At 58.9% G+C, this 27956-nt stretch overlaps 2 protein-coding genes across 4 annotated transcripts in view; one reads left to right on the top strand and one right to left on the bottom strand.

Moving 5' to 3' along the window:
• The first annotated feature begins 427 nt into the window (after positions 1–427).
• SLC22A12 (solute carrier family 22 member 12) lies at positions 428–12679 on the top strand. Its single transcript, XM_045892551.2, has 10 exons — positions 428–5011; positions 5662–5765; positions 6240–6394; positions 6469–6637; positions 9014–9137; positions 9266–9381; positions 10118–10332; positions 10830–10938; positions 11158–11361; positions 11914–12679. The coding sequence occupies exons 1-10, from the start codon at positions 4610–4612 to the stop codon at positions 11975–11977; spliced, it is 1662 nt and encodes a 553-aa protein (XP_045748507.1). The 5' UTR covers positions 428–4609; the 3' UTR covers positions 11978–12679.
• A 4064-nt stretch (positions 12680–16743) lies between these two features.
• NRXN2 (neurexin 2) overlaps positions 16744–27956 on the bottom strand; it is a 99501-nt gene continuing 88288 nt past the window's right edge. For all 3 annotated transcript variants that reach the window (XM_064576231.1, XM_054511862.2, XM_064576230.1), the window contains one exon: positions 16744–18434. In XM_064576231.1, coding sequence (XP_064432301.1) covers positions 17548–18434 — 887 coding nt within the window. In that variant the 3' untranslated portion in view covers positions 16744–17547. The remainder of the gene's footprint in view (positions 18435–27956) is intronic.

The following is a 27956-nucleotide window of genomic DNA, read 5'->3' as shown; positions in this document are numbered from 1 at the left end:
GAGGCAGGAGCAAACCCAGCTGGCTCTGACTGCCGCCTCCTCCAGCCACCCACCTGGATTCTGCCAGCCCTGCGAGCCTCCCGGGGAATTTGCTGAGTCACTGACAGTAAGCACTCCCGCCTGCCCTTTCTCCTGCCAGGCCTGGGACCAAAGGCAGCTGCTGTCACCGCAGGACATCGGGGGTTGGGAGGAATCACAAAAAACCTGCTGCACGATCCAGCCAGAAAGATGTCCACGGTGCATCCCCAGGTCCAAGAAAAACCCACGTTGATGAACACCGCACCTGTGCCCATTTCCGAGGGGGTACGCAATCTCCTGAGAACACCTGATACTCTCCAAGGCTGGTTCTGGGCGGGGGGGGGGGGGGGAACGCTAAGCCTTTCCACAACTCGATCTCCCCTCTGTCTTCTGCCCATCTGCCTCACCCTCTGCTCCTCGTCCCTCCCTTCACCCACCATCATAATCTAAACCACTCGCTTTTGCTGGATCCTCCTCTTTCTGACCTCTAAAAATTGGAGACCAAGGGCTCCATTTCAGACCTCATCTCTTTGCTCCCTAGGTGAGCTCACCAGTCGATGACTTGAAATGCCTTTAGTCCAAAGGATATCAAGGGGATGACCCCACCCATCCAGCTACATTATCTTCAATTTGCCTCTCTTCATCAGGGAGAAGGTCCTAGCTGAGATGGAAATCAAAAGATCCCTATGTTCTAAATTTAGAGCTGTTTGTCTTTGGAGAGGCTTCTTTCTCTCTGGGTACATAGTTTCATTTTAGCTTAGGGGAGAAGGTCTTTCAAAAAGTTCCTATCCCGCTCTGAATATCAGCTTCCAGTGTGACCAACTTCTGACCGTAGAGCTACTTTTTAATCCTTTCAAACACCTTGTTAAGTTGCAGTGGGAGCAAAGAGTAAAGATTCCTGGCAGTATGGACGGGCTCCAGGGATGCAAGAGGTGTCCCCAGAGAGGGTGCAAAAGATAGCACCCTCCCAAGGTCCAGAGCCACTCCCAAAGGTGGCCAAAAGAAAGAGGACTGAGACAAATTCCCTGAGAGCTGGCAACAGGCGGGAAGACCCTAGCTGCAAATGGGGTGCAACCCACACTTCTGTCCGGTCACATTTCGGGGCCCCCAACCCAATGTTGAGCTGCCTGCATATGTAAGAACTGATAATCTGCAGGCCCCTTGTAGACAGGAGGTCAAGCAAGTCCTCGGGACACGAAACCAGACAGACAAGGAGGCTATAGCTGTCCCCGGGAGAGAAAAGATGGACAACCACTGCGAACCTGAATTCACAAGAGTCTGGAGTTGGAAAGGAAGGGGCAATGTGGAATCTTACCTTACTTTTCGACAGGGCTCTACAAAGATCCGGGAGAGCTGATTCTGGTAAGAATTCCCACCCTTTGCACCTGCACCCCAATGTTTAAAGCAGCAATGTCCACAGTAGCCAAACTATGGAAAGAGCCTAGATGTCCAACAACAGATGCAACGACGTGGATAGAACTAGAGGGTGTTATGCTAAGTGAAACAAGTCAATCAGAGAAAGACAATTATCATATGATCTCACTCATATGCGGAATTTAAGAAACTAAACAGAGGATCATAGGGGAAGAGAGGAAGAAATAAAACAGGACAGGGGCGCCTGGGTGGCTCAGTCGTTAAGCGTCTGCCTTCAGCGCAGGTCATGATCCCAGGGTCCTGGGATCGAGCCCCGCATCGGGCTCCCTGCTCAGCAGGAAGCCTGCTTCTCCCTCTCCCACTCCCCCTGCTTGTGTTCCCTCTCTCGCTGTCTCTCTCTGTCAAATAAATAAATAAAATCTTAAAAAAAAAAAAAAATAAAGAAAACAGGACAAAATCAGAGAGGGAGACAAACCATAAGAGACTCTTAATCACAGGAGACAAACTGAGGGTTGCTGGAGGGGAGGTGGTGGGGGAATGGGGTCACTGGGTGATGGGCATTAAGGAGGGCACGTGATGTAATGAGCACTGGGTGTTATATGCAACTGATGAATCACTGACCTCTACCTCTGAAACCGGTAACACATTATCTGTTAGTTAATTGAATTTAAGTTTAAAAAGAGAGAAAAAAAAGAATTCTCACCCTTTGCCAGATTCTGCCAGGTTTCCCAGGCCCCCACCTGCAGTCTGCTGACACAGTGCCCCCGGGGCAGGAGTGGGGCTCCACCTGGGGCCTAGAAAGTTATTCCAAAAGACCCCCAAGCTTAGGCGGTTGGATTAAAGCTGAGCCTCGCAAGGAGAGATCCTTGAAGATGTGAATTGTGCCAACAATAGAGAAGAGGACCAAGGACTGGGAGTGTGCAGGGAAGAGAAGGAACCAGTGAAGAAGACAGAAGCAGGTGCAGAGGGCGTGGGCCCAGGGAAGTGACTTCCAGAAGGAGGAGGGCCAGAGGCTGTGCTGGCTCAAGTAAGGGGAGCCCTGAAAAAGTCACTGAATGCAGTGGCAGTGAGCTCACTGCGGACTGGGGTGCAACAGGGACAAAAACTTCATGGGAATCAATCCAAAAAAGAATGTGAAGAGAGAAATTGGAGGTGAATGCCAGTAACACTTTTGTGGGATTGTACTAGAAATAGTAGCAGGAAAAGAGGTGGGTGCCGAAGAGAGGCATTAAGAGGGAGGGGACTTTTCTGAGGATTGGGACGGAAATGGCATATTTGGTTTTTTTCTTAATTTAATTTAATTTACTTATTTTTTTAAGTAACCGCTATCCCCAACGTGGGGCTCGAACTCACGACCCCGAAATCAAGAGTCAAATGCTCTTCCAGCTGAGCCAGCCAGGCACCCCGGAAACTCGCATATGTGTACATTGGTGGGAACTATCCAGTAGGGAGGGAAAGACAGATGCCAAAGAGGCTTGAGGTGGAGAGGTGGGCTGCAGGGCACACGGCGAGGAGGCCATGATGAGGAGGAGCATGTGGGCCATGGAGGTGGCAGGAGCGAAGGCAGAACGGGGGGGGGGGGGCTGAGGCAAGTCAGAGAACGAGACTGTTGGCTTCTGATGACTTCTATTTCCTTAGTGAAATGAGGAGAAAGGACATCTTTTGAGAGAGGATGAAGGAGAAGGGGACATAAAATAGCTCTGGAAGGGTATGCTCCCATAGAAGGCTAACAGAAATGCAATGCACCATCACCAAACCAGGACAGAAGAAATATACAGCAAGAAAACGCAGTGGGTTCCATAGAAAATAGGAACAAGGAAACAAAGATGTAAAGGGAAAATACAGCAAAGAAGAAAACATACCGGAAGTCCACGCATGACAGTAATTCCAATAAATGTGAACAGGCTAGAATCGCCAGCTAAAGGCAGAGCCTTTCTGTTTGGGTTTTACAAAAGGAGACGTTAAGCTTGGCTTGCAACCCAGAATGAGGAAGCTGAACGTGCCAATGACCGGAGCAGACTCTAGAAGTATTTACACCCAAGTGTCAACAGTGGCGGTCACTGGTTGGTGAGTTTAGGACTGATCTTTGTTTTCTCTGTACCTTTCCATATTTTCTGAAATTTCTGGAAAACATGTGCGTTAATTTTATACTCCGGAAAAAAAAAAATAGAAGCTGCTGTTAAAACCAGCTGGAGCAAATTTTAACAGCGCCTGCACCTGCTGTCCACATCTGTGCTGGTCCCAAAGATGCTCTAGGGAAGGGTCCCTGCCCTCCAGGACCTGGCTGGAAATGCGACCAGCCAGACAATAATAGAAGGGTGCAGGTCAGTGCAAAGATGGGGCTCCACTCCTGACTTAGAGCCCAGGAAGGAGGCAAGAATAAGCCAGCAGAGCCCCCTGGAGGAGGCGGCCCTTGTCGTGCCAGCTGGGGATGAGTGGCGGCAGACAACAGAGGGCGGGGGCTGGGGGGGCAGGGCCGCACCGGCGGGGAGGTGGGGGTGCAGATGGCTGCCACCGAGGACTCAGGCCCAGGCCACACACACACACATACACACGCACACGCGCGCGCACACGGAGGCCCTCGCAGCCTACAGGTGTCGCTCCTGGCTCACGCCAGTCCCAGGATCAGTAAGAACCCCGGCCAGCGGTCTCCTGCGTGAGCCCTGGAGAGTCCCCCTGTGAGGCGGGCAGGGGTGCCGAGGGGGGTGGCAGCCCTGCCAAAGCCCCCCCACACCCATCAGAGACCAGGTGCCCCTGGCCAGGCCTCCCCGCCGGGCAGGAACAGCTGTGCTCTGACCTCTGGGCCTCCCTCCGAGCTGGGTTAAACTTTGACTGATTCCTAACCCCTGTTCTGTAAGTGTCACCTGGTCACAGTTTAATTCCAGTCTGGGTGGCTTCAGTCTCCACTTCCCCCACCTCCTGTAACCAGCTTCTCCTGGAGGTCCAGGGCCAGCTGCGTCTGGAAGGATGCTGGTGGCTTCAGGGTCACGCCTCACAGCTCCTGGTCCCGGATGGAGCCAACCTGAGTGACCTTTGCTGGACAGACACCTGGAGAGCCCGGTGCCGGCGAGGGCGGTGGCCTCTGCCCCGCTCCAGGCTTCTCGGCCAGAGAAGCAGGTGCTGCTGTGGGGGAAGCAGGGCCCCCCCGTCGGCCCCTTTGCCCCGGGCCAGCTTCTGTGAAGTGGGCACCTCCACTGGGGCCCCCCAGGTGGGCTCCATGGCATTTTCTGAACTCCTGGACCAAGTGGGTGGCCTGGGCAGGTTCCAGGTTCTCCAGATGGTGGCTCTGGTGGTCCCCATCGTGTGGCTCACCACTCAGAGCATGCTGGAGAACTTCTCGGCCGCCGTGCCCAGCCACCGATGCTGGGTACCCCTCCTGGACAACAGCACTGCCCAGGCCAGTGTCCCCGGGGCCCTGGGCCCCAAGGACCTCCTGACCGTCTCCATCCCCCCGGGCCCCAACCATGAGCCCCATCAGTGTCGCCGCTTCCGCCAACCACAGTGGCAGCTCCTGGACCCCAACGCCACGGCCACCAACTGGAGCGAGGCTGCCACAGAGCCGTGCATGGACGGCTGGGTCTACGACCGCAGCACCTTCACCTCCACCATCGTCTCCAAGGTAAGAGCCTCTCCTGACACCTTCCCCAAGTCCTGGCGCTTTAGAGGCCAAGGTCAGAACTCACATTTGACTGGACTCAGAATGGCCCAGTCCTGGGAGGGACCCGCCTCGACAGGCCCCCTCCTCCAGGACATCACCCCGGGGTGGGGGCGAGTCAGCAGCAGGACTCGGGCTTGTGGAAGGGTGGGTGGTACCGAGAGCTGGGGCCCTGGACAGCCAGGTCGGCCGGGCTGCCCCTGATTAGCTGTGACTCAGGCAGCTCCCCTCTCCGCCGCCCAAGCTCGGAGCCCAGTTCCACCTCCTGTCTGGGGGCAGGCGACCCCTGGGGGGCCAATCAGGCAAATCTGGGCAAGAGGGAGGGGCTGCCCATCCCAGCAAGGGGAAGGGGCCTCTTTGTAGAACCAGAGAGGCCTGGGGGAGTGGTGACCAAGCACCAGCTCAGGGTGGCGCTGCCGAGTGGGTGAGGCAGGGGAGAGCGGATGAGTCTAGAGCGGGCTTGACCCTGGACCAGAGGGCCACAGGGTGACAGCCCGGTCCTACCACCCTAGAGGTCACCAGGCCATCCACCCTCGCCTAGCTCCCACGGGCCTTCCCATCCAGCGCCTCCGCCCCCTCACCTCTGGGCTCAGCTCCCACTCCTCTCCCCCCAGTGGGACCTGGTGTGTGACTCCCACGCCCTAAAGCCCATGGCCCAGTCCATCTACCTGTCTGGGATCCTGGTGGGAGCTGCGGTGTGCGGCCACATCTCCGACAGGTGAGTGCCCCCGGCTCTGGCAGCACCCTTTTCCTCGCACCCCTGCGCTCCTACAGCCCTGGCATCTTGCCGCCCTCACTCCTGACACCATCCAGCTCTGCCGCGGAGCAAGCCTCAGACCCGCTCTGGGCCTTGGCTCCCCCCAGGGCTCCTCTGGGGTTGGAGAGGGTCATCCGTCCCATCCAGCGTTCACTGCTAAAATCTGCTCAGCCCCAAGCCTGCCTTCAGATGCTGCTCGAAGACTCCCGCTGACAGGGCACTCCTTCTCTGCCCAGCGCACCTTCCAGCTGCCTGGACCTTGGGGACACTGCCTGGGCGTCCAAGCCTTCCGTGGGTGGATAACTCAGGGCCGGACGCAGGTGTCACTCTCGCCTCTGCTCAACGGGCAAGCCCAGGGGGGTCCAGAGCCCTGTGGCTGGGGCCGTGGCACGCCGCGCTCCCAGCCACACCGTCTGTGTGTCCGTGTGCCCGCAGGTTTGGGCGCAGGCTGGTGCTGACCTGGAACTACCTTCAGATGGCCGTGTCGGGCACGGCCGCCGCCTTCGCCCCCACCTTCCCCGTGTACTGCCTGTTCCGCTTCCTGGCGGCCTTCGGCGTGGCGGGCGTCATGATGAACACCGGCACGCTCCGTAGGTCACCTGACCTGGGCCCTGCGAGGGAGGCTGGCGCAGGCTCCCGGCTGACCCTTGTGGTCTCCTTGCAGTGATGGAGTGGACATCGGCGTGCGCCCGAGCCTTGGCGATGACCTTGAACTCCCTGGGCTTCAGCTTCGGCCAGGTCCTGATGGCAGCCGTGGCCTATGGCGTGCGGGACTGGGCCCTGCTGCAGCTGGTGGTCTCTGCCCCCTTCTTCCTCTGCTTTGTGTACTCCTGGTGTGTGCCATGCCCCCGCCTCAGAGAAGACCTGCCTACTCTCCACCCTGGGAGCAGGGGGTGGGGGGTGCAGGAGGCCGGGAGCAGGGAGGGGAGGCCCAGGGCCCTGGCACAGGGGGCCGCCACAGGCCCACGAGGCTCACCCAAGTGCCCGCGGGGCTGCTCCCCTCCCTGCTCCTCCCAGGTGCCTCCTCCTCTACTCATCCTTCTCCCACCCCTTCCTTCCCATCACCTCTTGGCCCTTTTCCCTCTCGAGACTTTGCTTGCTTTGGTGCGTGTGGGGTGAGATGCAAAGATACAGCGCGCACGCACACACACAGCCCCGGCTAGCCTTCCGTACTGACGTTATTACTAAAGAACAGGGACCAAGACCCAGTGGTCAGAGGGGACTCCTGGCCTCCCCACAGGGCTGACATATGGGGGAGGTTAGGGAACATCTGCACTGCCCTCAAATACACAGCCCTCAGGCCTGGCTCTTGCCAAACTCCTGGGACATAGTAGGTGCAGAGTAAATATTTGTTGGATGGCTACCTGGATGGGTGGATGGACGGATGGATGGATGGATGGATAGATAGATGATAGATAGATAGATAGATAGATAGATAGATAGATAGATAGATAGATAGATAGATGATAAACTACTGAGTGGATGGGTAGTTGGAGGGGATGGATGGATGGACGGATGGATAGATGGGTGGATGGATGGATGCACTTCAGGACAGAGCTGAACCTGGCTCGTTCACCTACAGACCCAGCAACTTAGGAGTTGCTTGGCCATTGTGGTCACTGCAGAGGGAAGCCCAGCAGAAGCCCAGGGGAGGACGGGACTCCCGCACTGGGAGGAGGGCTGACTCACAGCCCTCTCCGAGCCCAACAGGATAGAGCCAAAAGCTCTTGAAATGGAGCCTTGAGCAACTAACTTGCAGTCACTCTCCAGAGCAGGAGACAGCAACACCTGGTACACTGGCTCAGAGAGGAGACAGTCCTGTCTGACAGGTAGCCTTCTGCCTACCGACCCCCCGGTACCAACAGAGTGGAGGCAGGAGGGTGGAGGGCAAAGGTCAATGATGCGGAGTCCAGGGCACCCCTCCTGGCTGTCTGAGGCCGATGCTGGCCTCCCGCTCTCTCTCAGGCCACATAACTTGTCCCCCGGCTCTGACTCCCCCCACGTGCTACAGACCCTGAGTCACCTCCTGGGTCTTGCCTCTGCCCGGCCTCCAGCCTCCCATTTCCCACCCTCTCTGTGACATCTCCGTGACGGGGGTCTTGGCATCCCAAATGTAACATCTCCTGCACTTGCTCTTTCCCGAGGCTTCCCCAGCATGGATAGCAGCCCCCACCCACCGGGTCCCAGAGTCAGAGTTGCCATGACACCTCCTCCCCGTCCCTCCCCGTCCCCCCACCCCAAGTCCAGCAGGTCACTGGGTCTTGTCAACTCTACCTCTAACGTGTACCTTGAGTCCCCCTTCTCTCCCTGGTTCTGCTAACCCTGAAGGACCTCAGGGCCCTGTGCACGAGGAGCAGGAGGCCCCACCCCTAGCTGCTGCTCATAGGAGAGAGGGGGCCTGGCTGGGCGGGGGAGGGGGGGGGCTGGCTGGAGGCAGGAACCTGTGTAGGGTAGTGGGCATGACAGGGGACTCGGTGCGCTGGGCCAGTGCAAGCGGTCTGGGCTAATGTGGAGGGCGGCGGGGGCCAGGTTAGTGTTACGGGCTGGGTCCCAGCATGAGAAGGGGGAACTGAGATGCATTGGGCCAACTAGCATCCTGGCATGGGCCACAGGGTCAAAAGTGAGGCAAGGGCAGTGGGGCGGGTCAGATGCAAGGGATACTGGAAGTGACAGGAATTGGTGGTTGACTGGGTGCAGGTGGAGGGGGCTGGTGATGTCAGGACCAAAGACCCTGCTGGGTGTGAAGCTGTTTGCAAGGAGGGGCTCTGGAGGAGGAGCCAGCTCAAGCAGGAAGGTGCAGCCTTGAGGGTGAGCAGGAAGACAGTGTGACAGCAGGGAGGCGCCGGACAGGAGGGGACCCTGGGGTGCCTGCCATCCCGTGACCACTGGGGGGTCCTTACTGCACACGAGGTCACCTGGGCCTGGCTTCCAAGTGAGGCAAGGGAAAGGCCACCAGGTCGGGAGGGGGGCAGGAAGGGGAGGACTGGGCCTCCCAAGCACAATCCGAGAGGGAGAAGGAAGAAGGCAGAAAGGGTGGCCTGTTGGGGAAGGAGGGTGTCAAACGGCGTGGCCTCCCTGAGCCTGGGGCCTGTGGGCACCAGTGAGGCCAGCCCCCGGGGGCAGGAGACAGGGCAGTGAGGCTCGTGCAGGCCAGGCCCTGGGGGCCACAGGCAGGGCCCCCTCCCATTTCCACCTCTGAACCCTGGCAGGTGGCTGGCAGAGTCGGCCCGATGGCTCCTCATCACAGGCAGGCTGGAGCGGGGCCTGCGGGAGCTGCGGAGGGTGGCTGTCATCAACAGGAAGAGGGTGGTGGAGGGCACGCTGACCACCGAGGTGAGGCCAATCCTCAGACCCTCTCCCTGCCCCCGCACTGGGCCCCTGGGAGGAGGAGGGTCAGAGGGAGGAGTGTGGGTCCAGTGCTCCCAGTGCTGACAGGGCGCCCCCCCCCCCGCCCCCCGCAGGCCTTACTCTCAGCCATGCAGGAGGAGCTGAGTGTGGGCCAGGCCCCCGCCAGGCTGGGTGCCCTTTTCTGCACGCCTGGGCTGCCCCTCCGGACCGGCATCTCCACTCTGTGCTGGTAGATGCCCCTTGAACCCCGCCCGGGGCCCCAGCCTCTGCCTCTGGCCTGCCTTGGGCTGTCGCCGGCCCCCGGGGACCCTGGAATCAGGGCTCTGGCTGGCATCCAGTCAAGGGGCCTCTAATGACTCCCCTGTCCGTCCCACGGTCCTGACAGCACCTCCAGGACAGGGCGTGCAGCACGGTCACCTCCCCTCTAGTAGCAGTCAGGCTCCCAAAGGAAGCAGCCCAGGCTGGGGGGGGCGCGGGCGGGGGAGCGGGAGAGATGGGAGGAGTCACAGCAAAGGCCCCGGGAGAGCTGAAGTGCCCAGCCCGCTGAGGAGGAGCGTGCCCGCCGCCATCTGGAGGGGCCAGGGAGGAGGGAGGGGGTTATCAGAGCCCAGGCACCAGGGCCACCCAGCAAGGACTGGAACCGCTGAGGCCACGGAGGAAGGACACGCTCAGTAGAAGCCGTAGCCATGGAGGGGAGGCGGCACCCAGAGGGAGGGAGGTGGGAATATCCTGGCCTTCCCCCTCCTCCCCACTGCCCCCCTGGTGCACCTGCACTTCTCACCTGTGCCTCCCATTGGCCAAACCTCTCGACGGGCAGCATTGACAGGGAGCCCAGGGAAAGGTGGTCTGGAGACCACCCCTCCCCTACACAGAGCCTGCAGGAGGAAGGTGGAGATGGGTCTGAGAACAAAGGAGCCAATGAGCAGCCCACCCCCCCGCCTGACTCCCCCGGCCCCACCCCGCAGGTTCGCCTTTGGCTTCACCTTCTACGGCCTGGCCCTGGACCTGCAGGCCCTAGACAGCAACATCTTCCTGCTCCAGGTCCTCATTGGGGTCGTGGACATTCCGGCCAAGATAGGCTCCCTGCTGCTGCTGAGCCGTCTGGGCCGCCGGCCCGCCCAGGTGGGGTCCCTGGTGCTGTCAGGGCTCTGCATCCTGGCCAACACGCTGGTGCCCTACGGTGAGCACGCGGGCCTGGGTGCGCACGGCTGTGGCCCGAGGCTTCCCTACCTGGGGGCACTGAGCCAGGAACAGAGGCCCTTGCCCGCTCCTCAGAGGGCGCTGGACCAGAGCAGGGGCCCAGTTAGGAAGGAGGCTGCGGGGCCTCCGGGAGAGATGGTGGTGGCCTGCAGCAGGCAATGAGCAGGGATGGTGTGGAGGGGTGGCTTCGTGACAAACTGTGGAGATAAAATAAGGCTCAGAGCCGGAGTGCAGGGGGAAGGTGGGGAGCAGGGGGCCAAGGAGGTCTCCCAGGGTCTGGCTCCAGGTGTCAGGCTGGGTGGCAATTTGGGGGCGGTGAATGTAGCCATGAGGTCACTCGGGATGTGCTCTGGGGACACCCAGGTGGAGCTGAGTCACAGACATTGGGAGGTCAGGGAGAGGTCTAGGCTGGAGAGAACCCCCATCTGACCTCGGGGCCCCTGCCACCAACTTCAATAACCCCATCTCTGTCCACAGAGATGGGGGCCCTGCGTTCAGCCCTGGCCGTGCTGGGGCTCGGGGGCCTGGGGGCCGCCTTCACCTGCGTCAGCATCTACACCGGTGAGCTCTTCCCCACCGTGCTCAGGTGAGGGGTCGCCCAGAGCTGGGAGGGCAGGGCGGGGGCGGCCTTCCCCAGCCTCGGATGTCCCCACCGCCATCTCCCTTCCATGTGGTCTCAGGGCCACCCAGGAGCATCCCGGCTCAGCCTGAACCACTGGGCCATCCTGGACAGAGTAGGGGCTGGGAGGTCAAAGCCACAGTGGGCAGGCAGAGGGGCCCCTCACTGGTGTGTCTGCAACGACAGGATGACAGCGGTGGGTCTGGGCCAGATGGCAGCCCGAGGGGGAGCGATCCTGGGGCCTCTGGTCCGGCTGCTGGCTGTCCACGGCCGCTGGCTGCCCCTGCTGGTGTACGGGGGGGTGCCAGTCCTTAGTGGCCTGGCTGCCCTCCTGCTCCCAGAGACTCAGAGCCTGCCGCTGCCCGACACCATTCAGGATGTGCAGAACCAGTGAGTGAACTCTGCCCCGGGAACCCCCTCTCTGTCCCTCCAGGGAAGCTTGGAGTAGGGCAGGCCTGGTCCCCCCCGAGCCCCCCGCTGCTGGGCAGAGGGAGAACAGGGGTGCAGAGAGGGACAGGCCTGGCTCGGAGTCACACCGTACATCTGTGGGAGAGGGGAGCCCAAAGGCTGGGTCTCCTGGCTGACTGTGTGGGCTTGGTCTCCTGCCCTTCATGCCACCATTTGAGGCCCAGAGAGCTGGGCCACCCTCCACTCCACCTTAAGAGAAGTCAAGAGGAAGGAAGTGCATAGACCTTCGGAAGGGGGAGGGCCGAGGTTGTGATGGGCATTGTTGGGGCGCTCACAGGCCCCAGACTCTCCCGATGAAGCCCCTGATGGCCGGCAGCTCTGTCACTGCCCACGCCCTCCCCAGCACGTGCTCAGGGAGCTCATTCCTGGGCTCCTGGGCAGTATCTCCTGAGTCCTCAGGAGAGACACGGTGCAGGGGTCAGAGGTCACGCTGCACCCACGAGAACAACCCTCTTATCTTTCATGTCTGAACAGGGCGGTAAAGAAGGCAACGCGCAGCACCCCAGGGCCCACTGTCCTGAAATCCACACACTTTTAAGCCTCCCGGGAATTCTGCGAGGCGACGCTGGGAGGAGCACCTTCTCTCCTTTGGAGAAGGCAGGACGGCAAAGGCCCCCATCTCTAGAAGAGGGCCCCTCTTCTAGAAGAGGCTGCCCCTCTCTGCCTGAGGAGCCACCTTCAACAAAGAAAGGGCCAGAGGACAGCTTCACTGGCTGGGGGCTGCCCCGTGCACCCTCACGGGACCCTCCCTCGTGACTGAGAGAAGGAGCAGGGACCCACAGGAACCTGTTTACCCCTGCTCCCCTCCTCACTGCTCACGGCCCCTAGCTGCCCACTGCCCCCCCGAGCTCGGAGGCCACCACCACCCACGGTCAAATCTTCCCCAGCTCCTCACACTGCCCTGAGAGCCCCACACAAGTCTCAGCTCCTCAGCCATTCCCCAAAGGCCCCCAGTCCCCCCTCTCTCCACATTCCAGCCAAGGACCAATCCTCCCCGTCCCTTCTCTACCTGACAAAGTCCCTCCCAGACCCAGGGCCCAGGGCCCAGCCCAAGGACATAATGAAACCCTTACCCACAGCCATGGCCCCACACCTGACTCCCACACTCTGGCCTCGGAGTTCCCAGAGGGTTGGGGTGGCCGCTTACCCCTTGACCCCAGCTCCCACACAGAGCCTGGCAGGAGGGGCACTGGTGAGGGGGAGACAAAAGAGTGAATAAAGGAACACATGACAGCCCCTCGCTGACTCCAGGGATGAGCCATGGGTGGGAGTGGGGGCAGGGAGAGCTCTGGGGAACCCCTCAAGGGGCTGGCCCTTTCCCAGGCGGGTTTTCCTGCCCTGAAGGCCGGGGCCAGAGTGTCTGCCCTTTCCAGCCTCTGTTGTGGGCCAGGCACCACCCTGGATGCCTCAAGGCATCATCTTATCTTCTCCCAAACCCTTCAAGGAAGACAGCCCATTTTACAGATGGGAAAGTAAGGCTCAGAGAAACCAACTGCCCATGACCTGCAGCTCAGAGGGGCAGAATCAAGAGCCCAGCCCCGGTCTCCAGAGCCCAGCCCTGGCTACGACACCCCCTGCCCCTCCGGCCGCACAACTGGGCAGCCAGTGATGCCTCTCGAGTCAGGCGCCTCGCTCTCAGAACCAGCCGGGACCCCGCGGAGTCCACCGGCACCCCTTACAGGAAAACTCTGGGCAGGGGCTCAGATGGAAAGGGACGGACGCCCAAGCTCCCCTAACACAAGTGCGGGTGCAGGCAGAAGCCATTTGTGGCCCATCGGGGTCCCCACCAGCTGCTGATCTGCTGAGCCGCCCCAGAGCTGTGCTCAGGTGGTCTCTGCTTCTGCCTGTGTCACTGCTTCCGGGCACCTCCGCAAAGGGCTGTGTCCCCCCCCCACCCCCCGCATCAGTAGTGGGTACACACAGGAGAAGATGAATGGGAAAACAGAAAGCTGCTCCTTGCCCCTGGGAGACAGGATCACTCACTGGCCTGGTCTTACCCGCCACAGCCCCTCGGCCTCTTGGTGGGGGGTGAGGGGGTGGGATCATGTCTTTCAGGCGCCTGCCTGTGGCCGCCCCTCAGTGAAGACCCCCAGGACAAGGGGGGTGGGGGTGGGGATCATGTTTATAAAGTTGCCCAAAGGCAAGGTTGTCTCAGCCTGCCCTGAACTTTTGGTCCCGTCTGCCCGCTGCCCAGATGAGCCCCAGCTACTTTCTTACCCTTGCTCAGCATTCTTAGGGCCCCCTGGTGTCCAGAAGCTTCCAGAAGAGAGAACCCAGGGCTGGTGAGAGATGGCTCCTCCTCTCCCCTAGAGTGTTCTCCAGTTCGCCACGTGGTCAGAGCTATCCCTTTGCCCACATTCAGAGCAGCCTGGCTCCTGGCCCTTCCAGGGGGTCCCAGTCTTCTAGAACCCAGGACCTACCTGCTTCCAACATGAACTCACTGAACTCAACGGGACCTGGAAGCTGGGAGGGTCCAGGGCCCTGCCCCTCTCGGGCAGCTAGGTGGTGTCATCACCATGGCTGAGTGGATGCCCTGCAAAGGGAGAGGGGGCACTCTTGGCAGCAGTCAAAGGCCCGCTTTCCAGCTGGGCGCCACCACCCAAATGGCAGGCCTTCACTTGGGACACCACAGGGAGCTCCTGACCCCAGAGGCAGCAGGGGCACCCTGCAATGGAAGAGCCAAGGGAACTGGGTGTGGGAAGGAAGAAGCCATCAACTACTCTACAGTCTCATTCCCTCCCATGGCGGGAGAGGGGCAGTGGGGACAGGAAAGTGGCTCAGGACCCTCCCTGGCCATCCTCCTGTCTCCAGCCAGATCTGCAGCTCTCCCAGAAGGGTATGTGGGGAGGGCAATGCAGGCTCCTTCAGCTCCATATCCACCTCCAGGAAAGGGATGTCCTCCCAGAGGAATCCCAGCCCTGGCTGAGCTTGTGTTCCCTCCCCTGGGCGGGGCTGTGTGGTCGTCAAGGCCAAGGTATCAGCTAGACTCCACTTTGAGCTTCCGCCCCAACTCTGTCCTTGATCCTCCCCAGGTGGAATCTCCTGACATATCCCTGCAAGTACCAAGTGTCAAAGAGTGAGGTTCCTGGAATTTCAGTCCACCCCTTTGCTGTTTGCACACTCCTGGGGGTCACTGCCAGGCCAGCCAGACCTCAAGAAGCTCAGCTCAGGCCCAGTGTTAAGTTCAACATCAGATGCCCAGACGAAGGAGCTGAGACTGAGGTGACCATATCTCACAGATGGCTAAACTGAGTCAATGGTAGAGTCCAGAAATCTTTCCTCTTACAACCAAGCCCTCGAGTGAGAGGAGCTCTTAGCCTCCTGACACAGAGAGGAAAAGCCCTCAGTCCTACAGCCACATGGCAGTGAGCAGGACTGGGGCCTCTCCTTCCAACTCCTGCATTGTCCCTATTTCCGGTCCTCTACTCTGACAGACTGTTCAGGACCTTTCTAGAAATTTCTAGAAAAGAATGTTCCCTTCTTGGCCTCACAGAACTCCTGCCTGCCTCTATTTTCTTTGGCTAGTGGTGATGGGGCAGAGGAACCTGAGATGCTTCCATCCCTTGGACGGAGAGAGCAGTAGCAGAAGGCCCGGGAGCAAGGTCGTCACTGGTACATGGACAGGATGTCCTGGCAAGACTGCCCCGAGTCAGGGCCTCCCCCCCCACCCCAGGCTTCCACAGGGGGTTAGAGCTGACCTCAGGTTCCAACACTGTGAGCAGTGGGGGACGAGCCGAGCCCATGCCTCCCCCAGGTGGTTGGTTCAGGAGGGCAAGGCGAGGCCAAGTCTATGGAAATCCACACCTGGGGGCGGCTACAAGAGAACCCACTATCTCACCAATGACAAGAGTCTGGGGAAGAGCTCTCAAAGGTCCCTGGGGAAACACCCCAGGGTAAGGAGGATCTTCAAACAAAAGCTTCATTCCAGGACGGAAGGAAGGAGAGGGAGGGTCTCCTGTGGACGTGCAGCCCAGGGACCCTGAGAGGTGTCCAGGCCTAAACATGGACCAGGCTTGTGAGCTGGAAAATGCCGCAAAAAATGCCGCAAGAATGAGCTGGCCGGCAACAGAGCCACCTGTGGATGGAAGCTCGCAAAGAGATCCAAGTGGTGAAGGGTGATGGCGAGCCAACGGCACGAGAAAGCGGAGCCAGCAGAGGGAGACCCATCCAGCACAAAGTGGAGGAGACCTGAGTGGCAGAAGCGTGGCTGAGTCACGGCTCATGTGTCCAGTGGCGTGGCAATCCACCACAGCCAGCTGGGAGATGAAGACCACCCACACTCTGCTCCCCTGAGAACGTCCGCACATTCGGGTCCTCACTACAACCTTCGCCTCAAGAGTTTCTACTCCTTGCCACCGAGCAGCTTAGCAAATACAGACTGGCCTCTCAGCGTGTTTGGGACCCTGGGCCTGTTCAGTGTCTCCAGGAAGGAGCAAACACCCAGGGATGAGGTTCTGCAGGCCCAGGAGCTACCCACGGTCAGCCCGCATGGACTGGGGGGGGGGGGGGGGGGGGGGCCTGCAGATCACAGAGTCCAAATCCTTAGAGATGAATAAGCAGAGACTCAAGTTAGGCAGCACTGGGGGTAAATGTGGACTCAGCCTCTGAAGCTCTTGTCGCCCTGGAGTAACACCACCTTCCCCGGGCCTGTAGCAAGGCCAGCGCCCTTGTAAGACCCGCGCACAAGCGGCCCCCAGAGGCATAGACCCACCTTAGCCACTAGGGGGCAACATGACGGCCTTGCCTCTGGGGATTTGTCCTGACTCGCGGGGGTGGGTGGGCTCCACCAGGCCACCTAGCGGTTCTCCAGCCCCACCCTCCGGCCAGGAGGTACATGGGGGTGAGACAAAGGCCGCCCCCAGGAGCCCAAAACCATGCTCAGCCCAAAACTCTGGACGCTACTTACCAGCTCTCACAGGCCGCAATTTGGGCCCAAACCCCAGCCCAGAGCCAGGACCGATGTCCCAACAGTACCCACCCCCCAAAAACTGCACAGGACCGTTGGATTTGGAAAGTTTTTGTTTTCTTTTCCCACACATTTCCGGGGTTGGGGTGTTTTCCAAGACTCAGACACATTTGTTAACAAAGAGAGAAAAAAAACTGGGGGAGCAGGGAGCCCGTGGGCAGAGAAGTGACCCCAGCAGTCAGCGGGCAACGCCCGGCTCTCTCTTCCCTGGTGCCCGCGCCCAACGGGTGCCACAGGCTGCTGCTCGGGTATCTAGATAATTTGTCTTTAATATATATCTGCATTTGCCTTTCCCCTCCCACCCGCCCCCCGACCCCTGCTCCTCCAGCAGCTTCCCCATCAATGCACGTCGCCCGGCGGCACACAATAGAACAGGCCTTTCCCCGCCCAGCCCCTTCCCTGGGCGGCACCAGGCCAGCGCCTCCTCCTGGTCGGCAGAGTCCGGGCGCTTGGGGGGGCACCCCACTGCCCCGCCCCGCCCCCGCTCCCTCCCCCCCAACGCTGGGCCGCTCGGCCCACCCGCCCGCCCTTCTCCCACCGACTCTGCAAACCCAAAGGTAGGAAAGGGAGACACAAAAAAGAAGTGGAGAGGGAGGGTGGGGACAGAGAGACGCAGCAAGCCTGGGATGGGGGCTGGAAGGCTTGGGAAGAGAAGGAAGGCAGGAGGGACAGAGGGAAGAAGAAAAATGGAGGAAATGAACAGGACGAGTAGTGGACACTTTACAAAAACCCCAGCCTTCCTTCCCGCCCAACCCCACCAAAATAAAACTACCCCCCCTTAAAAAAATAAATCAACCCAGGGCTGTGAGCACGTGCCCTGCCCGGGGGCGGGCGCAGAGCTGAGAGGGACAGACAGCCCCAGGACTGACCGCGCCGCCACTGGACGGCAGGAGGAAGGGGACGAGCACGGGGTTTCCTTTGCTATTTTTTTCTTTTTTCTTTCTTTTCATTTTTTTTTCTTTCGTTCGTTCTTTTTTCCCTTTTTTTTCTTTCTTTTTTCTCTTTTTTTGCGTTTCCTCTTCGTGAGAGAAGTCTGAGGCAGTCGGGGAGCGGGTCCCCAGAGCCCCGGCAGGGAGAGGGCCGCACCCCCCTCCCGGGCCGTCCCGGGAGGGGCAGTTGGCAGTGGGGCGCGGTGCCGGGGCTCAGACGTAGTACTCCTTGTCTTTGTTCTTCTTGGCCTTGCTGGGCGTCTTGGGAGCAGCCGGGGCCTTCTCTTTCACCACCGCCCCGTTGCTCTGGGCCGAGTTACTGATGTAGTTCCGGCTCTGGTCCACCTGGTAGGAGCCCTCGTCGCGGTTGCGGTACTTGTACATGGCGTAGAGAAGGATCAGGATGCAGAGCGCCGCGGCCGCCACGATGCCCACCACCATGCCCGTGGTGCTGCTGGACTCCCGGATCACCTCCACGGCGCCCGGCGGGCCCCGCTCCCCGGGCCCCGTGGGGTTGGCTGTGGGCAGACGGGGGAAGCCGGGGGCGGAGGTCACGCCGGGGCGCAGGGGAGGGGGCCTCCGCGGCTCGAAAGACGTGGGGGCCCCGGGCCCCAGGGGGGGGTTCTCCAGCAAGGGCTGCAGCGGGTCTCGGTGGTTCATTTTGCCCGCAGGCAGGTTGGGGGCCGGGGCGGAGGGGGCTAGCAGCACCCCGGGGGCGCCCGTGGCCCCATCTGTCCTGAGGTTGGGCCGGGGAGCGGGTTTGCGGGGTGACAGGAGGGTGGTGCGGTCCGTGACCAGGGGGAAGGTGGTGTAAAAGTCCTCGTCGTCCGTGGGGGGAAGGCTGGAGTCAAAGACCTCCCCGGACGCAAAGCCAGAGGCCTCGATGGGCTCCTCGCAGTCGCTGTCGTCCTGCTCGGCCTGGCACGGGCCCCCGGCGGGCGGGCGGCGGGCCGCGGGCGGGGGCAGGGTGTCTTGGGTGGCGCCCACGCCCGTGAGGAAGGGATAGAAGGTGGGGGGTGGGGGCACGAAGGGGGATCGGGTGGCCACGGGAGGGGGGTCTAAGGAGTCCTCCGTGATAATGGGCAATATTAACTCTCCTCCTAGAACAAGAGAGAGAAGAGAAAAGACAGGGTGTCAGCGAGGGCCCAGGGTGCAGGCGGCCGGCACAGAGAGAGAAACAACAGCCTCACACACCCAAATCGGTTCCAATTGGCTTTGGCGGAGACTAGAGCGGGCCGGGCCCGCCCGCCAGCCTGCCGGAGCACTGCGCTTTAAGCGGGCAGCGGCTCAGATGCCCTGGGCACCCCACGCACGGGCTCTGTGGCTCACTGGGTTTTGGTCTTTTGTCTTAAGAAACCAAAAGGAACAGAAAGGAAAGGAAATCGAAAAGAAACGGAAAAAAAAAAACTCTACTGGTTTAAGGCTTAAAAACAGATACAAGAGCAGCATTTAAACAAACCTAACAACAGTATCTTTTAGGGTTTTTTTTTTTTTCTAGATTTTTCTCTTTTTTTGCTTTTTTTTTTTTTTTTTGCTTTTGTTTTTAAAAAAGAAGATAGCATACCACGGAATTCAGGCAACTTACATCAACAAATAGGCCGTGTGATTTTAGCATGAAGAAAAAAATTACAAACAGAGCTGTGTAAGCGGGTTCTCCCGGAAAAAATAAGAAAAAACAACTTTTCCGTACAACGTTTTCTATCTGTTTGGTATCTCCCTCCCTCACTCTTCTCTCCCTGGACATCTTGCTTCCTCCTGAATACTCTCTCTCCTCCCTCACTTGTGCCCTCTCCCCCTCATTAAACACAAAGCTAAAATCTGCACAGTGCAGGCTGGCATTGAGAAACTGTTACCACCACTTGGTGTCAGCGTGCGGGGGGGGGGGAGCAGTGGGAGGAGGGCTGGGGGAAGAGGTACATGACTGGCAGCTGTGTAGGAATTGCTACAATGGGTGAGAGGACTTGAGAGGGGATGATCATGGGAAGGAGCTTTGAAGGCTAATTGCAGGCTGGCCATGGGACAAGAAGTTGAAGGTGGGAGGTGACAAGGTCCATGAGAAAGAGTGGGCAAGGAGGAGACAGAAACATTGGAGAAGGGTCCTGTCCCATAGGACTTTGGGTGAGTTGGTGAGAAGCCATGTAGAGGCAGGGAGGTGGGGAAGGGATGGGAGTGAGGGAGGGAAGTGGACAGGGACATGAGTCCTGAGCTAACCCTAATTCCCCGACTTTCTCTTTCTTCACCCTCCACCTCTGACCCCCACTGGCTTCCCCCCTCCCCCTCCCCAGAACCCCCATGGGCCGCCAGGACCTGACCAGGGCTTGACAGCCTCTGGCCCTCTTATTATTGTTAAAACAATAATAAAACAACGGAAAGAAGAAGAAAGCAAAAAAAGAAAAGAAAATACATACACAGCCATCTGGGAAGGAAGCACTTGCTAATACAGGGCCCGAGGGGTGGGGGTGGGGGTGGGGACTAGTGGGGAAGGTTTGATGGGGGGATGATTAGGTCTCCTCTCTCCCTAGGTCTGATAACTGAGGTACCCTGGGCATAAACTGCAATTCCCATCAGCCCCAAAGGGTGGGAACTACAACTCCCATATGCCCTTGGAGGGGTGTGGACCACAATTCCCATCAGCCCCCAGGACAACAACTACAACTCCCATCAGCCCACTGCCCCTTCCCCAAATACTGCTACCCACTGGTGTGGGGTAGAGACAGCTGGAGTCTGGCCCTAGGGGACTGCTGGGAGGGCTTCCTCCTCTTAGAGGGGCACCTCTGGGTCTGATTGGTGCTGGAGATTTCCTCTCTAGCTCTCCCTCCACCCAAGCCCTGCCCCCATCTGAGTGCCTCTCCCTGGTCTCTGCAGGGTCCAGTTTTCATGACTCCACAACCCCCTACCCCCTCCATTGGAAACATCCCAGGGCCCCACTGCAGCCAAGCCAGCCATGTGCCACTGCCACATCTTTGTGTCTCTTCTCCAGCTCCCTGCTCCCTAAGCCCTCTAGTCTCTGTGCTTACTGTTCAAACACTGCTGATCTTCACATCCCAAGCTCCAGCAACCTGGCAGAGCTGTCCTTGGCCACACTAACCAGCCACAGCCAAGATCTTGCCATTGAACTTATAGCCTTGCCGAGCTTCTCAGGCTGTCCCTCCCACCAGGCTCCCCTCTCCCCCTGGGCCAGGGCTCACCTGCACCCCAGACTGTGAAGCCCCAGGGCACCTGGCCCTCCTGGGGCTCAGCCACACTGAGAAACAGAGCCAAAAGCAGACAAGCATGTTCTGTGGAGCTGGGACCATCCAACGCTGGCCTTTTATGGAGGAGGATGCTTAGGCCTGGGGTAGGCAGGACTTCCCAAGGTCACTAGGGCCAAATCTCACAAGGAGCCTAGAAAGACCTGGTTGATCCTCCCCATGCCTGTGGTAATCTGCTTGACTCTTAGCTTGATTGTTAACCTGGGAGGCCACCCTGTGTGACTGCAGACAATCTTCTCTCACTCTCCGGACTCAGCTTCCTCATCTATAAAATTAAGGTATTGGGCTCCAGGCCCAGGGTAAGGCCAAGGCCTGGCTCCCACAGACCTCCAGCCTATGGATGAATAATTTGTCCCTCTACCACCTCCTGAGCCCTGGACCCACTAGGGATGGCCCAGCACCCTGGTCCCTGGGTAAGGGCTACACTCAGCTCCCAGCTCTTGGGGGGAGGCTGGTGCCTGTGTCCAATCATGGCAGGGTTCCCATCCCTGCTGGACCATACCCCTGCCCTCTCCCTGACCTTTTCCTTCTGTTTAGAGCACCTTGCCCCTGTGGATATCTCACTCATCCTTCAAGTCCAGCCAAATACCTCCTCTTCCAGGAAGGCTTGAGGCCCATCTGTCTGTCTCCCTAGCACCCAGCACTGGGCCTGGTATCTGGGATGGGGTGGGAGCCCTTCTCATGGGCCAGAGCAACTGGCTTCTCAGGCACTGCTGAGTTCAGTGTGACAGGCGCCTTGCTCCATGGGCCCAGCTCTCACCCACAGCCATCTCTACCTTCGATCTTACAGGGGGTCACCAGCTGCTCCTGGAAGCTTCAGGATCAGGCTTGTCCTGGGCAGGTTTGTGGCCCTCAACCAGCTGCCCATAGCTAGGGCCCAGGGAGGAGTCCCTTGCTGGGGGACATGTCATGCCCTAAAGGGGCTGATCAGGTCAATCAGGGCACAGACCTTGTCTCTCTACTCTCTTTCTCACCCCCAGATACACTGGGGAAGTGGGGGGGGGGGGGCTTCAGGCCTTGGGCCACAGACAAATCCTGCCTAGCCTGAGCCCTCTGCAACCATTTATCCCAACTCACTGGTTCTTTAGGTCCTTGGGGCACACAGCAGCCCCCCCAGGTTCCCCCTGTGCAGTCTCCTCCAGGCTCCAGAGCCCTCCCAGGCCTGGTCACATTGACTCTTGCCCCTGCCTTTCAACCCCAACTGTGTCCTGGCCTCCATATCTGGGTCTCAGCCCTGTCCCCATGTCCCCAGCTTCCCTAGGAGCTTTTCCTGGGCCCTGCTCTGTCCACGGCTTTGACAGCATCTCCTGAGGGTGTCCTGTACTCACCCACATCCTCCACGTGAGCCTCCATCTCTGCCCCCTCCCCCCAACAGCTCCCACTCTCTCCAAAAGATAGCATGCTACCAAGACCCCACACTGTCTTCCTTTCCCCACATTCACTCAAGCCGATCTGGGCTCTGTGGCCAGCAAGTCATATGCAACATAGGGTATTGGGTTTTCCTGGGGTCATACACTGGTCCGGGAAGGGTCAGGCAAGCTTGCCCTGATAAGGGTCTGGAGAGAGGGAGGACCCCTCAGAGACTCCTCACTGTGAAAGTCCAACCAGTGGCTCCCTGGGCCGCCCTTCTCACTGGGCACTGGAGGGAGCAGACTCGCAAAGACTTGTGGTACCCAGGACCCCGGGTTCAGTTCTACAAGGGTGCACCCAGGGATGGGGTGCCCCTGGGAGTCTGATAAAGAGCCTAGGCCGCTTCCCTCCCCTCCCCCACGTCAGGCAGCTACAGTGCTTAGAAGTACTCACGGGGGCATTTATCACAGATGCCACCCCCCTCCACTCTTTTTAAGTTGAATGTCAGGGCACGTCAGTCCCACTTGCTAGAGAGAATTCCATCTGGCCAAGGAGACCAGTGGCCATTCCTGAGCACCCCTCCTCCCCCAGCTCCCCTACCTCTAGGGACCACTGCACCAGCAAGCTGAGCTCTTTCTGCCTTTAGGGCACAGAGGCTCCTGACTGGAAATCTACCCAAGAACCCCATTCCCACCCAAGCAGGATGTGCCCACCCCCAAAGGAGCACGGAGAACTGAGGCTGAGTGTCAGAGGCTCAGCAGTCAGCTGGCTGAGGCCCCGCCCACCAGCGCTGGGTACCTGCCCGGGCAAAGCCATTAGCCCACAGGGCACGTCGTGTGGGGTAGAAAAAAGGCAGCCCCTCAGTGTGGCCACAGCCCTTCAGGTACATGACCTGGCAAATGGTCTCTCTGTACACTATCAGAAAAAGGTATTCTGTCTTCCTGGTGGACACAGCCCTGCTCCCAGGACCAGGACAAGCAGCTTGGTGAGGAGAGAGCACCGGCTAGATTTCAGCCCTTACTCACCTGTTCCAGCAGGGGACCACCTGTGCAACTGGGTGCGGTGGCCCAAAGGATGGAGTCCCGCCCCACTGGGACACCCCAGCACAGCAACGGCAAACATCAAGGTGGACGCAAGGTCAGGCATGCGTGTGTGTGTGTGTGTGCATGTGCGTGCACGCGCAGGAACACACCCTCAGAGTCTGTTTCTGTGCACATGGGCACCCGTCTCTAAGCCTCTGTGTGCGTGTGTACACGAGCCTCGATGGATGCGAGCACACGGACGCGGGTGTCGGGATCTGCACGTAAGTGAGCCTCTCGCGGTGCCTGTGTCCACCCGCCTCTCAGCACGGGTCAGAACCCGTGTGCTCGTGTGTGAACGCATGCCTGTACCGCTGAGAACCTGTGAGCACGCCACCGTGGGTCTGAGCATATGAGGTAGGCTGTGGGAGTGCCCCTTTCCCCAAACTCATTTTCTCCCTCTCCTGGGCACCGAGACTACATTTCCCAGCATCCCTTGCAATTAGGTGTGGCCACATGACTGAGCAGTGGGCACCACCTACTGCTGCCCACGGAAGTCTCCTGTGTGCGATCCTCCGCGCTCTTTCTCCTCCTTCTGGCGACCTTGCAAACCACGTGCTGAATATCGAGGAGGAGCCATAGGATGGAAGGAGTCTGGATTCCCAAAGCACCCCTTGGGGCAGAACTGCCGCTGACCAGGAGCATCCTGGCAGGGCTTCACCTGAGCGAGAAACCTCCCTCGAAGTACCCACTGAGATTTGGGGGTCATCTGTTCCAGAAACAAATGTTACCTGAACTAACACAGACACTGACCCAGAAATGTACGTCACAAAAACCGGTGGCCTTCCCGCAACAATCCAAGGAAACGGCTAGAAAGATGCAGAACCATGAAATGCAGTGGCAGGACATCCGGGTCCAACCCTGCTTGCGATGACCTACAGGGAAGGCCATGCGCCTGTTGAGGCTGAGGCACGAAAGGAACGTGCCAGAAAGTCGGGGTGACAAGGCTGGCCTTTACTGTCTGCTTTCAGTCACATATTACAAGAAGACAGCGTTAGGCAAGAGTGGGTGGGTTTGCAAGCAGAGAAGGGAACAGAGAGAGCCCAGAAATGTGGGGCTTGCCAAGCGTCAAAAAAGCCCCTGCTTCCAACCCGCAAATCACAAGAGAGGTCAGGAACGGCTTTGAGGGACAAAGTGAAACCTCCACCTGAATAAGGAGGGCTCAGCCGTGCCCCACAGATCAAACTAAGGACGTGGCCTTCCCACCTACTGTTTCAAATGCCCTCAAAATAGTCATGACTAAATTAAGAGACAGGCAAGGATTCAGAGAAACAAGGAAATAAAGCTCTTGACAAGTATGTCCAGGAAAGAACGCTGAGTGTAGTTACTTTGACTGCTTGAGCCTTTGGGCCCCCAAATATGCAGGAGCAGGAAGTGGGCTGTCAACACCATGGGGCCCCCAAGAAGGACATTTCCCCCAACACCCACTTCAGAGATGGCCACGGAGGATAAGAACTGGTTAGAACCTCACACAGGGCAGCACCAGGGCCACAAAGACCGGAGATGCAGGGTTTAAGGAAGAAACTCCCCCCCTGCACGGGTGGAGTCTCACTGCAGGGGTGGAGTCGGACGTACTGCGTGCTGGCTGGATTTCCTAACGCTTAGAACTTGGGGCCTCTGTGTGTCTCCTTCCATCCTTCTCTTTTTTGTTTTATTTATTTATTTATTTTCATCCTTCTCTTTTTTCAGTTAGTTTTTACTGTGGTGGCTGCATCTGGCCCACCACTGGATTTGGGGTGTGTGCTGAGCTCTGTAGACAGTGAAATCAATTATCCTTTTAGTACACAGGGATCCGGACCACATACGGGTCCTCAGGAGCAAGTCTGGACCCAACAAGTGGGCCGCCACCTGCCAGAACCCCTCACCTTTGCCGTGACGGCCCTGAGGCAGTGGGGCTTCAGGATGTCAGGAAGAGTGAAAGGGATTGTTGGTGACCCAAAGCCACACTGGGCAGATAAATCGCCAGCTGGTCCCCAAATCTGTTTCTGCTTCCTTCTGGGGGCACAGCAAGGCCACACCTCCCCGCCTTCCCGGACACAGAGCTGTGGCCATGTGACTGAGCAGAAGCAGCAGGTGTAATGTGCGTCTCCTCCCGGGCCTGACCCACAGAACCCACCCCTTCGTGACCCCGCCTGTTGGCCACCTTCCACCACAACTGAGGAAGTCACCTGGGGAAGGGGACGAGGCCCCGGAGTAGCGCTTGCCAAGGAGCTGCCCACCCACCAGGAACACTGGTTTGTAACCTTAAGTGAAGGACAAACACATTTCTGTGTTTATGGAGGTTACCCATTACAGCAACTGGTGGTACCTTAAGAAACACTGGAATGTGGGGCGCCTGGGTGGCTCAGTCGGTTAAGCGGCTGCCTTCGGCTCAGGTCATGATCCCAGAGTCCTGGGATCAAGTCCCGCATCGGGCTCCCTGCTCAGTAGGGAGCCTGCTTCTCCCTCTCCCTCTGCCTGCCTCTCTGCCTACTTGTACTCTCTCTATCAAATAAATAAATAAAAATCTTTAAAAAAAAAAAAAGAAAGAAACACTGGAATGTGAGCACATCTGCACCTCTGTGATTCTGAGCTAAAAGCGTAGGTCTGAGTGAGTGTGTCTGTGTGCCTGTGGACTTGAGCCTGTGAATGCCTCGGAGGGTCTCGTGTATGTGTGCACGGGGGCCGAGCCTCAGGAGGGATGTGCGCCTATGGGGTGCGTGCACGAGCTGCTTCCGTGGGCTGAGCACGTGTGGGCATCTGGGGATCTGAGTACACGTGTCCGCGGGCACCTGAACCGCCGTGTGTGCTCACTCGGAGGCGGGCACTTTCCTGGGTCTGAACATGTCTGTATGGCCTGAGGGCCTGAGAATAGGGGGCCTTCCCCGCGCAGCTCAGGCGTGCATCTGAGCGCAGGAGTTAGTGTGTCAGTACCTGCGAGGGCCCATGTGGGCCAGTGTAGACACCAGGGTGTGTGTGTGTGTGTGTGCACTGCCCTAGGACCGTGTGTGCCTTGAGAGGGCTGAGCATGGGTGTGGCTCCCAGCATGTGTGTGAGTCTGAATGTATGTGTGTGTCTCTGAACACATGGGCGTGAACGTAAGAATGGGCCTCTGCAGGTCTGAGCTACGGGGAGCGTCAGAGGGTCCCCTCTCCTGGGGCCACGGGAGGGGGGCAGGTGTGGGTCTAAATGGATGTCTGAATGAGCATGGCCCCCGGGCTCTGGCGACACACAACCCACCGCTGAGGACCTGTGCGCACGTACCCTGGGGATCTCGGCACACAGATGCACGTGGGCACACCTCTGTGGGAATGAGCCGCACGTGCCGGGACATGACATCCCTCTGAGGATGTTTGTGCGTCCCGGTGCCTATGAACTTATTTGCGGGACACTGTAGGTCTGAGCGTGAGTGCAAACTTGGGGGAGCTGTGCCGCATATACCTCTGAGCCGGGCACAGATGCATGCTTCCCTGAACTCATGCAAATGCACGCGCCCACACCTCGGAGATCTGAGCACACTGTTCTGAACATGCGTACACGGTCCCTCTGAACCATCTGTGAGCATCTGTAAGCCTGAGCATGCACGGAGGACGTGGTCGGAGCTATGCAGGTGGATTTGTATACATGTACGCACCTCTGTGAGCTGACTGCAGGTGGGGAACTCTGGCAGTCCGAGGACGTGTGTGGACAAGCTCACGCTGAACACACATGCCCATCGCGAGTGTCCGAAATATGTGGGTGCCTCTGACCATGTGCATGCGATCCTAAACATTTGGTCTGTCCCTCAACAGGTATGCGTGTGTGTGAGCGTGCCTCCGTGTGCTGAAGACACCCTGTGTGCATACCTTGGTGTGATGAGCACATGTAAGTGTGAAGCACTGTGGGTCTGAGCAGGTGGGCGCCTGTGAGCAAGTGGGCAGGTGTGAGCTTGCTGGGAGCTCCATGCATGTATGTGTGTGTGCTTCTGTGTGTGCATATAGATATGTGCCTCTGTGGATCTGAGTCTGGGTGTGCACTTCCTATGGGCCTCAAGGGGCGCACACTCTAATCCCTACAGGGGCCAGGCCCACAACGTAATGCGTGGGTCAGGCTGGCTAAGACGGTGAGACATTACCCACGATGCAGAGCATGTCCCCACTAAAGGCACTCCCATTCAAAAGAATCTAAACACTGTGTCCGGCAAACAATACCCTTCTTTGACCAGATTGCCAACCTCAAGTGAAATACCCATGTTAGAGGATGATCTCACCAAGATGGGAGGAGGAGGAGGAGTGGGGCCTGGGGTCTGTGAAGGGGCCCAAGTCAAGGGAAAGGATGGAAAGCAAGTAGGGATGATCCCAGGCTTGACATCTGGACGCAGGGAGGAGGATCTGGCAGGTGGGAAGGATGCAAATGCCCTGGGGTCCCTGGGGTCAGCCCCTGGGTAGCCACAGTCTCCAGGCAGGCCTCTAACACTGACCTTGGAGCCCAAGGAGGCCTGGCCCTTGGCTAGAGGAAAAAGCCTCCCTGTACCGGGGGCACAAGAGGGCCTCTGGCTGGAGTCCCCTTTCCCTCTAAGTAGGGGGGTGGCATGGTCTAGATCGGCCTGAGGGGCTCTGGAGTCATCTTGATCTTCGCCTTGCCTCCCATCAGGATAAAAATTCAACTTTAAGCATTTCAGAGTGGCGCGAGTATGGAAATGCAGGCGTGTGCCATGCACACCTCGGGGAGAGCCAGGGGCGTCCGACGGCTTCCTCTGGAGGCTTAAGCACGCACTCTGCCCTTAATTTGCCATGTGCCGGGCTGCCCGCTGGCCTCTCCCTATCCCCCAGCTTCCATTCCTCCTCCACCCTCCATCCTCCTCTCATAGGCTTGGCCCTTTGACTGGGGGAGGGTAGCTGACCTGGCTACTTCAGCTTCTCCTTGCTCCCTTGTCCTCACACAGCCTAAGGGAGCTCGGCCCCCGGTGCACAGACTCAGTGCC

This window comes from Mirounga angustirostris, unplaced genomic scaffold (genome assembly GCF_029215605.1).
Source record: "Mirounga angustirostris isolate CCGP_5_RB_7025 unplaced genomic scaffold, mMirAng1.0.hap1 SCAF_13, whole genome shotgun sequence".
Classification (NCBI taxonomy): Eukaryota; Metazoa; Chordata; class Mammalia; order Carnivora; family Phocidae; genus Mirounga; species Mirounga angustirostris.
This window is presented reverse-complemented; position numbering and strand designations above follow the sequence as displayed.